General features: G+C 42.3%; 1 protein-coding gene across 2 annotated transcripts in view; it reads right to left on the minus strand.

Moving 5' to 3' along the window:
* Positions 1-11,502, minus strand: part of PIM2 (Pim-2 proto-oncogene, serine/threonine kinase) — a 23,087-nt gene extending 11,585 nt beyond the window's left edge. The window contains exons 1-2 of one of the 2 annotated variants that reach the window (XM_056540922.1): positions 10,731-11,502; positions 9,199-9,292 (exon numbers count right to left, since the gene is read on the minus strand). In XM_056540922.1, coding sequence (XP_056396897.1) covers positions 9,199-9,257 — 59 coding nt within the window. In that variant the 5' untranslated portion in view covers positions 9,258-9,292; positions 10,731-11,502. Of the gene's footprint in view, positions 1-9,198; positions 9,293-10,396 lie in introns of both variants that reach the window. The other variant, XM_056540921.1, reaches the window with a different exon arrangement.
* Between the last annotated feature and the right edge of the window lie 778 nt (positions 11,503-12,280).

Here is a 12,280-nt window from a genome sequence, read left to right on the forward strand (position 1 = left end):
GAGTGTATACATGTGAGATATATAGGGGGATATATATATATATGAGATAGAGGAACGGGGGAGTGTATACATGTGAGATATATAGGGGATATATATATATGTGAGATAGAGGAACACGGGGGAGTGTATACATGTGAGATATATAGGGGGGAGATATATATATGTGAGATATATAGGGGGATATATATATGTGAGATATATAGGGGGATATATATATAAATGTGAGATAGAGGAACGGGGGAGTGTATACATGTGAGATATATAGGGGGGATATATATATGTGAGATATATAGGGGGATATATATATGTGAGATATATAGGGGGATATATATATGTGAGATAGAGGAACGGGGGAGTGTATACATGTGAGATATATGGGGGGGGATATATATATATGTGAGATATATAGGGGGATATATATATGTGAGATATATAGGGGGATATATATATATATATATATATATATATATATATATATATATGTGAGATAGAGGAACGGGGGAGTGTATACATGTGATATATAGGGGGATATATATATATGAGATAGAGGAACGGGGGAGTATATACATGTGAGATATATAGGGGATATATATATATGTGAGATAGAGGAACACGGGGGAGTGTATACATGTGAGATATATAGGGGGGAGATATATATATGTGAGATATATAGGGGGATATATATATGTGAGATATATAGGGGGATATATATGTGAGATAGAGGAACGGGGGAGTGTATACATGTGAGATATATAGGGGGGATATATATATGTGAGATATATAGGGGGATATATATATGTGAGATATATAGGGGGGGATATATATATATATATATGTGAGATAGAGGAACGGGGGAGTGTATACATGTGAGATATATAGGGGGGGGATATATATATATATATATATATATATATATGTGTGAGATAGAGGAACGGGGGAGTGTATACATGTGAGATATATAGGGGGGATATATATATATATATATATATATATATATATGTGAGATAGAGGAACGGGGGAGTGTATACATGTGAGATATATAGGGGATATATATGTGAGATAGAGGAACGGGGGAGTGTATACATGTGAGATATACAGGGGGGATATATATATGTGAGATAGAGGAACGGGGGAGTCATACATGTGAGATATATAGGGGGGATATATATATGTGAGATATATAGGGGGGATATATATATGTGAGATAGAGGAACGGGGGAGTGTATACATGTGAGATATATAGGGGGGATATATATATGTGAGATAGAGGAACGGGGGAGTGTATACATGTGAGATATATAGGGGGGGGATATATATATGTGAGATATATAGGGGGGATATATATATGTGAGAGAGGAACGGGGGAGTGTATACATGTGAGATATATAGGGGGATATATATATGTGAGATATATAGGGGGGATATATATATATGTGAGATAGAGGAACGGGGGAGTGTATACATGTGAGATATATAGGGGGGATATATATATATATGTGAGATAGAGGAACGGGGGAGTGTATACATGTGAGATATATAGGGGGTATATATATATATGTGAGATAGAGGAACGGGGGAGTGTATACATGTGAGATATATAGGGGGGATATATATATATATATATATATATATATGTGTGTGTGTGAGAGAGCAACACGGGGGAATGTATACATGTGAGATATATAGGGGGGATATATATATATATATATATATATGTGTGAGATAGAGGAACGGGGGAGTGTATACATGTGAGATATATAGGGGGGATATATATATGTGTGTGAGATAGAAGAACACGGGGGAGTGTATACATGTGAGATATATAGGGGGGATATATATATGTGTGTGAGATAGAAGAACACGGGGGAGTGTATACATGTGAGATAGAAGAACACGGGGGAGTGTATACATGTGAGATATATAGGGGGATATATATATGTGTGAGAGAGCAACACGGGGGAGTGTATACATGTGAGATAGAAGAACACGGGGGAATGTATATATGTGAGATATATAGGGGATACATATATATATATGAGATATATAGGGGATATATATATGTGAGATATATAGGGGATATATATATATATATGTGAGATATATAGGGGGGATATATATATGTGAGAGATATATAGGGGATATATATATATATATATGTGAGAGAGGAACGGGGGAATGTATACATGTGAGATATATAGGGGATATATATATGTAAGATATATAGGGGATATATGTGAGATATATAGGGGATATATATATGTGAGATAGAGGAACACCGGGGAGATATATAGGGGGGGGATATATATATGTGAGATAGAGGAACACGGGGGGATAGATACATGTGAGATTTATAGGGGATATATATATATGTGAGATAGAGGAACACGGGGGAGATATATAGGGGATATATATGTGAGATATATAGGGGATATATATATATGAGATATATAGGGGATATATATATATATTTGTGAGATATATAGGGGATATATATGTGAGATAGAGGAACACGGGGGAATGTATACATGTGAGATATATAGGGGATAGATATATATGTGTGAGAGAGAGGAACACGGGGGAATGGATACATGTGAGATATATAGGGGATATATATATATATACATGTGAGATATATAGGGGATATATATATACACATGCGAGATATATAGGGGATATATATATATACATGTGAGATATATGTGAGATATATAGGGGATATATATATATGTGAGATATATAGGGGATATATATATGTGAGATAGAGGAACACAGGGGAATGTATACATGTGAGATATATAGGGGATATATATATATATATATGTGAGATATATAGGGGATATATATATGTGAGATATATAGGGATATAGGCGATATATATGCAGGATATATAGGCAAGATATGTGAGATCCATAGGCGAGATATATAGGTGAGATATATAGGCGAGATCTATAGGTGATATATATAGGCGAGATATATAGGTGAGATAGGTGATTTATTAGAGATATATAGGTGATATGTGAGATATATAGGCGATATATATAGGTGACATAGGCGAGATATATAGGCGAGGTATATAGGTGATATATATAGGCGATATATATAGGCAATATATGAGATCTATAGGCAATATATGAGATCTATAGGTGAGATATATAGGTGATATAAATGTGAGATATATAGGCGAGATATATAGGCGAGGTATATAGGTGAGATATGTGAGATATATAGGCGAGATATATTTATTTATTTTTTCTATCCTTTGAGCTTTGCAAGGGTTTGTTTTCATTTATTTTTATATATTTTTTGGTACCATGACCAAAACAAAGAATAAAAAAGAACAAAAACAAAAAACGGCACCAAGTGGATTAAATAACGTTGTAATAAAGTTTGAGTAGTAACGGAAATGACAGTCTTATTCGTTTGTATAGTAAAGCATGTTTAACTATAAACAAAGGTTTATTTTTTATTTTTTGTGGTTTTTAAATTATTATTATTTTTTTTTTTTTTACTTGCATAGCTTCATACAGTAGTCTCCAAACTCTAGACCTCCACATAATGAAGCACTACAACTCCCAACATCAGTCAATGCATGCTGGGCTTTGTAGTTATGCAACAGCTGGAGGTCCTAGGGTCTGGCTCTTCAAACCTGATGTAGCAAAACCACAACTCCCAGCATGCCTATTGGGAATTGAAATTTTGTAACAGCTGGAGGTCATAGGGTCTGGCTCAGTAGTCTCCAAACCGGACCGCCTGATATAGCAAAACTACAACTACCAGCATGCCCAGAAAACCAATGGCTCTCTGAGCAGGCTGGGAATTGTAGTTTTGCAACAGCTGGAGGTCCAGAGTTTGGAGATCTAGGGTCTAGTTTGGTGGTCTTCAAACTGGACCTCAAGATATAACAAAACTACAACTCCCAGCATGTCCGGACAGCCGTTGGCTGTCCGGGCATGCTGGGAATTGTAGTTTTGCAACAGCTGGAGGTCCACAGTTTGGAGACCACTAGTGTAATTTTAGACCTTCATTAGGTTGCTGAACCCATCAGCACCCCGCAAATCTTTTGTGGGGAGAATGAGGTGAGAGAAGAAGACTCTTCTAACCACTTGGATGTCACGGTTGCTATTGACAGTGGCATTATAGGGGTTAAATGATGGGGATCTGAGTTATCTCCAATCCCAGCCATTGTAGTAAAGTGTCTGCTGTAACGCACAGGACTATGGGACTTCTGAGACATCTCCTGATCTCATTACTTTCAGGCTGCGGAGATTTCCCAGGAGTTTTGAACATCCTGCCGCCGGACCAATGTCATGGTAAAGTATGATTTAACTGTCCGGCAGGTAGGTGCAAAGAATAGTTAGTGCGGTGGCAGTTAGAGGGGACAAAAGATATATTGGGGGTGGAGAGAAGAGTGAGGGGGGAGAAGACATCAGCAGGTAGGGGGAGGGCATGGCAGGGCTTCAGGAGACTGGGAAAGCTTGGTGGCACACAGACCAGCTGATACATTACGGCTTATCCGCTATTCTAGATTCTAGATCCGTAGAAAAGGTTTTAAAACCCAATAGAAATCTGATTGCGCTGTACCTGAAAACCCCCGCACGCTGAATTATCTGGACTATCAAATGCCAGATTACAGGAATTCCATGGTATAGTTTATATAGAACAGATGGCGAAGTTGTAAACCGTTGATTTACTGATAACAAAACATTTCCTGTGTTCTGATGAAGTCTAAAAATATTTGCAGCCGATAAGGATCTGACATTTGTTGTAGCAATTTAAAGCCTCAAAGAGCAAAAATAAATAAATAAAAAGTAAAAATAAAAATATATATTATTATTAATAAAAAAATAATAATTTTCTTACAAAAAGGGCAGGAATCAATAACACAAAAACTCTCGACGGGTTTCTCTTCTGTGTCACTGATCGTAGCCTGACGTGATCTGAAAGTCATCATTTGAGTCACTTAAACTGCAGCAGGTGTGACTCCTCACTACCGCCCCCATGATGGTTCCCAGGCACGGGGGTCTGTCATCGGGCATCCTCAGAGGGCCCTACGGTGGTCAGGGGCCCCTCTGAGGATGCCCGAACACCATTGTGTGATCTATAGGGTTATTGTGTGATCTAAAGGGTTATGAGCTGCTATTTATGTGTTTCCGAACCAGGGTGCCTCCAGCTGTTGCAAAACTACAACTCCCAGCATGCCTGGACAGCCGTTGGCTGTCCGGGCATGCTGGGAATTGTAGTTTTGTAACAGCAGGAGGCACCCTGGTTGAGAAACACTAATGAACTGGTTTCATTCAGTGAGTAACTTGGCCTTAATCTTGCTTTACTACAGATGAGGCAAAGGGGGGAGGCTCCTGCTGCAGCCAGCTTTCATAAAGAACATATAAACTCCATGCAGATATTGTCCTTGGTGGGAATGGAACCTAAAAACCCCAGTGCTGCAACACAGTGAATAAGCACTGTTGCCTTACAGTGCTGGGGTTGTAGGTTCAAATCCCACCAAGGACAATATCTGCAAGGAGTTTGTCTGTTCTTCTTGGGTTTCCTCATAAAAACACATACGGATGGGGGGGGACCAATTTGAGTGTACTGTGCTGCAGAATCAGTGTGCGCTATATAAAAAAAAAAAAGTATTATTATTATTCTAATTTATAATTGAGTTTGGTGTATTCACAGTATACAGTCAGCCCCCCCTAGTGGTGGCCGCAGGCAGCGAGATTTTTCTCATTTTGCTGTGCTGTATCTATGCAGGGCATTTGAAGGTCTGTATTAAACAAAAACAAAGCTCGGACTGGTTCGAAGATTTGTATCTAGAAATTATGTATTTTTAGTCCATGTAAAAAAATATATATATTTTTAAAAGTATATAAAGAAGAACTATTGGGCGTGGAGTGATACTTCCTTTATTCTCCTTCTTGTTTACATACACCCAATTCTAAATTCCCTGGAATTGAGAGGAAAGGAAGTTAAGTTTCTTTAGAAATGTTTTTATTTGCTCTTTTTCTGATGGTAAAGTGTAAAAACGGGGGGAGGACTGAGACTAGACCAATGTTTCCCAACCAGAGTGCCTCCAGCTGTTGTAAAACTACAACTCTCAGCATGCCCAGACAGCCATAGGCTGTCTGGGCATGCTGGGAGTTGTAGTTTTGCAACAGCTGGATGCCCCCTGATTAGGAAACACTGGTCTAGGACGTCACAATATAATCCTGCCATGCTGGGAGTTGTAGTTTTGCAACAGCTGGAGGCTCCCTAGTTAGGAAGAACTGGTGTAGGATGGAATAATATAGCCTGCCATGTTGGAAGTTGTAGTTTTACAACAGCTGGAGGCACCCTGTTTGAGAAAGACTGGTTTAGGACATGATAATATAGTCTGCCATGCTTGCAGTTGTAGTTTGGCAACAACTGGAGCCACCCTGGTTGGGAAACACTGGCCTTTGTCTGTCCAGACATGCTGGGAGTTGTAGTTTTGTAACAGCTGGAGACACCCCGGTTGGGAAACACTGATCTAGGATGTCATAATATAATCCTGCCATGCTGGGAGTTGTAGTTTTGCAACAGCTGGAGGCACCCTGTTTGAAAAACACTGGTCTAGGACATCATATTATAGTCTGCCATGCTTGGAGTTGTAGTTTTGCAACAGCTGGAGGAACACTGGTTGGGAAACACTGCCTTTGGCTCTCCAGGCATGCTGGGAGTTGTAGTTTTGCAACAGCAGCAGGCACCCTGGTTGGGAAACACTGGTCAAGGATGTCATAATTTAAGCCTTCAATGCTGGGAGTTGTAGTTTTGCAACAGCTGGAGGCAACATGTTTGAAAAACACTGGTCTCGGACAGCATATTAAAGTCTGCCATGCTTGGAGTTGTGGTTTTGCAACAGCTGGAGGCACCCTGGTTGGGAAACAATGGTCTAGTACATCATAAGCCTGCCATGCTGGGAGTTGTAGTTTTGCGGCTTTGCGTATGGTGCTTGAACCAGTCAATAGTGATGGTAACGCAGGTTTTTATCCCCCATATTTCCGATAGACGCTATAATTGTCCGCACGTACTGGAAGCGATATGGAAGGAAGCTGAACCACTTCCACATTGCTGAAGAATTGGATATAAATAAAACTCTTGTATTTTCCACGGTTAAAGAAGCAGCAACAAGGAAATGTTCCTGCACCTGCCTGTAGAGAACAACTATCGGCAGCCAAAGGTAACAAGATAAAAGGTGGATGCGAGAGGCCCCGAGGGGTTGTTCCCATGTGCGGGCAGCGGTAATAGTACAGACAGTTCTGGGCGAATGTTCCCAGAGGTGATTCATTGGAAAATCATCTTCAGGTACCAGAGTCGGAATAGATTTGGGTTGTGCCAGTTTCAATAAACTTTATTTACCTGGATCAAGACTGTCGCTATGATCCCTTAAAACAGTGGTCTCCAAACTGCGGATCTCAAGCTGTTGCAAAACTACAACTCCCAGCATGACCGGACAGCCGTTGGCTGTCCGGGCATGCTGGGAGTTGTAGTTTTGCAACAGCTAAAGGGCCGCAGTTTGAAGCCTACGTTTCTTATATCTATGGGTTTCTAAAGTAGGTTAGTACTGAAATATGTGCAATATAGTGTCACAAATGGAGACATTGCAAAAAAATAAAAATAAAATTTTTTAAAAGGAGTGCATGCTCTGACTACGACTACGCAGTCCCTGACACTAAAGGGGCGACTCAGGATTAAAAAAAAACAAAAACGGACCAGCTTTCTATCAAAAACAGCTCCACACTTGTCCTCAGGTTGTATTCTGTATTACAACTTGGCTCCAGTGAATAAAATAAAACTGAGCTGCAATACCACTCACAAACTGAGGACAAGAGTGGCGCCGTTGGCTGTCCGGGCATGCTGGGAGTTGTAGTTTTGCAACAGGCACATGTTTGCAGTTTGGAGACTCCACTGGATAACATTTTATTTTATTTTTTTTAAATCAACTGGTGCCAGAAAGTTAAACAGATTTGTAAATGACTTCTATTAAAAAAATCTTTATCCTTCCAGTACCTTTTAGCAGCTGTATGCTACAGAGGAAATTCTTTTCTTTAAAAAAAAAAAAATTTTGTCTTGTCCACAGTGCTCTCTGCTGACACCTCTGTCCGTATCAGGAACTGTCCAGAGGAGAAATTCCCCATAGCAAACCTATGCTGCTCTGGACAGTTCCTGACAGGGACAGAGGTGTCAGCAGAGAGCACTGTAGACCAGACAAAATTCAAAAAGAAAATAATTTCCTCTGTAGTATTCAACAGCTGATAAGTACTGGAATTATTAAGATTTTTTAATAGAAGTCATTTACAAATCTGTTTAACTTTCTGGCACCAATTCATTTAAAAAATAAAAATTAAAAAATAAAGTTTTGCACCGGAGTACCCCTTTAATCTGATGTATAACTACAACTCCCAGCATGTAGTTGTAGTTGTTGTTTTGTAACAGCTGGAGGTCTGCAGTTTGGAGACCACTACAGTATAGAATATCTCTGGATTTATAAAGTATGTTAGTGCTGAAAAATTAGCAAAATAGCGTCACAGATGGAATTGGTGAAAAAGTTCACTGAAAAGTGCATTCTCTGACTACGACTACGCAGTCCCTGCCACTTGTATACATTCCTTCAATAAACTTTATTGCCCTGGACCCCACTGATCAAAACTGTTGCTATGATCCCTTAAAACAGTGGTCTCCAAACTGCGGATCTCAAACTGTTGCAAAACTACAACTCCCAGCATGACCGGACAGCCGTTGGCTGTCCGGGCATGCTGGGAGTTGTAGTTTTGCAACAGCTAAAGGGCCGCAGTTTGGAGCCCACGTTTCTTATATCTATGGGTTTCTAAAGTAGGTAAGTACTGAAATATGTGCAATATAGTGTCACAAATGGAGACATTGCAAAAAAAAAAAAAAAAAAGACATTTTTTTTTTTTAAAAGGAGTGCATGCTCTGACTACGACTACGCAGTCCCTGACACTAAAGGGGCGACTCAGGATAAAAAAAAAAAAAAAAAAGGACCAGCTTTCTATCAAAAACAGCTCCACACTTGTCCTCAGGTTGTATTCTGTATTACAACTTGGCTCCAGTGAATAAAACTGAGCTGCAATACCACTCACAAACTGAGGACAAGAGTGGCGCTGTTTTTGGAAGAAAGCGGAGTCCTCCACCTGCACAAACCCTAATGCGCGCCTCCTATACCGTAAAGGCTGTGTGGCAGGTCGTGTCCTCCAGCGTCCTCCGTCTGATGCGAAGTTCATGCGTCAAACTTGTGTTGACCTCCGTGTACACAGCGCTAGAATAAACACAGACAGCCTAAATAAATGACAAGGTGGCAGCAGAGTAAATATAGATCTTTACGATTGTGTTCACTTCCGTCAGACGCACACACGGTTCAGCACCGCGGCTTTACATCACTGGGGGGGAAAAAAAACGGGTTCAAAGCTACTAAGCATGAATGAGCGTTCACCAGGACACCAGGTCACGAAGCTCCTTGGCTTTGCCATGACTTCGGAATGGAGCAGGTGGGCAGACACTGGGTGGTGATGTCATTAGTTGTGGTGGGTGATGTCACCAGTTATTGTAGCCAACGTCACCAGCTCTGGTCAGAGAGGTCGCCAACTGTGGTGGTTCATGTCACCAGCTATGGTGTCTCCAACTGGAGTGGGTGATGTCACCAGTTGGGGTGGGTGATGTCACCAGCTATGGTGGGTAATGTCACCAGCTGTGGTGGCTGATGTGACCAGTTGGGGTGGGTGATGTCACCAGCTACGGTGGCTGTCTCCAACTATGGTGAGTGATGTCACCAGTTGGGGTGGGTGATGTCACCAGCTATGGTGGCTGTCTCCAACTATGGTGAGTGATGTCACCAGTTGGTGTGGCTGACATCACAGCTGTGATAGTTGATGTTGTGGTGGGTGATGTCACCAGCTATGGTGGGTGACATCACCAGTTATTATAGCTAACGTCACCAGCTCTGGTCAGAGAGGTCGCCAACTGTGGTGGTTCATGTCACCAGCTATTGTGTCTCCAACTGAAGTGGGGGATGTCACCAGCTATGGTGGGTGATGTCACTAGCTATGGTGGCTGATGTGACCAGTTGCGGTGAGTGATGTCACCAGTTGGGGTGAGTGATGTCACCAGTTGGGGTGGGTGATGTCAACAGTTGGGGTGGGTGATGTCACTAGCTACGGTGGCTGATGTCTCCAACTATGGTGAGTGATGTCACCAGCTGTAGTGTGTGATGTCACCAGCTGTGGTGGGTGATCTCACTAGGTATGGTGTGGCTTATGTCACTAGTTATGGTGGGTGATGTCACCAGCCGTGCCCACCTGCTATATTTACACATCTACATATAACTACCGCTTTTCCCATGGTGCCATGAGACTGAAGCACTAACCTTACCAATGTTACCATGACAACCTCCAAGATGGACGATCTTAGCCTGCAGCATGACTTTACATGAGAGATGATGTACGGCCACATACAGCATCAGCCATGACACCATGACTAAATCTCATCGGTCCCACCAGATAGGAACCCAGAACCTTTTAGCTCCGCCCATAATGACCTGAGGCCTCCCTCACCCAAAGATCCACCTCACACCCTGACCAGTGGAGCTGCCATTGTCCTCCCATTACCAGAAGCTACTGCCAGCCCAAGGCTTCTGGTAATACCCACCCCCCCCCCACCATAACAGAGAGTCTTCTCAAAAGTCACATGGGCCTCCTAACCACACGACAGAAGGCGACGTATGACTCAGGCGTCGCTGTGGCTATTTTCTCGGAGTTCCTGACAGCGGCCACAACTGAGATGTTCACACTACACGTTGGGAGGTGTGTGGTTAACACGTGGCCAGAATTACAGAAAATCTCCATGAGGGAGGGGGGAGGAGAAGGCCTCGTGGGGAGACTGCTGCTTATTGTCAATAAAGTTTATTGAGACGAACATGGATGCAGTGAACATATCTGAATGGCACGGACTGCGTAGTCGTAGTCAGAGAGCATGCAGTTTTCAATAAGTTTTATCCAGCACAATCTGTGACGCTTTTTGAACATTTTTCAGGACTATCATGCTTTAGTAAACTAAGGGACCTCAAGATGATGCAAAACTACAACTCCCAACATGCCCGGACAGCCGTTGGCTGTCCGGGCATGCTGGGAGTTGTAGTTTTGCAACAGGTGGAGGTCCACAGTTTGGAGACCAGAGGTATATATTGTATATACATACATATAAACCTCTTGCTCGCCGCCAACAGCGCTACCCTTCACGGTTACACCGTGCACAGTCTCTACACCATATAGACAAGATATAATAAAGCAGTGTTTGTTGTCAATAAAGTTTATTGAAACGAGCGTGCCCATGGACACAGGTAATGTATATGAGCAGCACTTACTGCGTAGTCGTAGTCAGAAAGCCAGCACTCTTCAATAAAATTTATTTGTCTCAATAGGTGACACTGTTTTGCAAATTTTACAGCACTAACTTCAAAACCCAGATAAATAGTAGACAGAAGCGGTCTTCAAACTGTGGACCTCAAGATGATGGTGATGGGTGGTGACTGATGGAGGAGGGTGGAGGATGGTGAGGGGTGGAGGATGGTGAGGGGTGGAGGATGGTGAGGGGTGGAGGATGGTGAGGGGTGGAGGATGGTGAGGGGTGGAGGATGGTGACGGGTGGAGGATGGTGACGGGTGGAGGATGGTGACGGGTGGAGGATGGTGACGGGTGGAGGATAGAGATTTATGGAGGATGGTGATGGATGGTGATTGATGGAGGATGGTGATTGATGGAGGATGGTGATTGGTGGAGGATGGTGACTGGTGGAGGATGGTGACTGGTGGAGGATGGTGACGGATGGAGGATGGTGATTGGTGGAGGATGGTGATTGGTGGAGGATGGTGATTGGTGGAGGATGGTGATTGGTGGAGGATGGTGATTGGTGGAGGATGTGATAGATGGTGATGGATGGAGGATAGTGATTGATGGAGGATGATGATGGAGGATAGTGATTGATGGAGGATGATGATGGAAGGTGATTGATTGGAGGATAGTGATTGGTGGAGGATGATGATGGATGGTGATTGATGGAGGATGGTGATTGATGGAGGATGGTGATTGATGGAGGATGGTGATTGATGGAGGATGGTGATGGATGGTGATTGATGGAGGATGGTGATGGATGGTGATTGATGGAGGATGGTGATGGATGGTGATTGATGGAGGATGGTGATGGATGGTGATTGATGGAGGATGGTGATGGATGGTGATTGATGGAGGATGGT

The sequence above is a fragment of the Hyla sarda genome, chromosome 9 (genome assembly GCF_029499605.1).
Source record: "Hyla sarda isolate aHylSar1 chromosome 9, aHylSar1.hap1, whole genome shotgun sequence".
In the NCBI taxonomy this organism is placed as follows: domain Eukaryota; kingdom Metazoa; phylum Chordata; class Amphibia; order Anura; family Hylidae; genus Hyla; species Hyla sarda.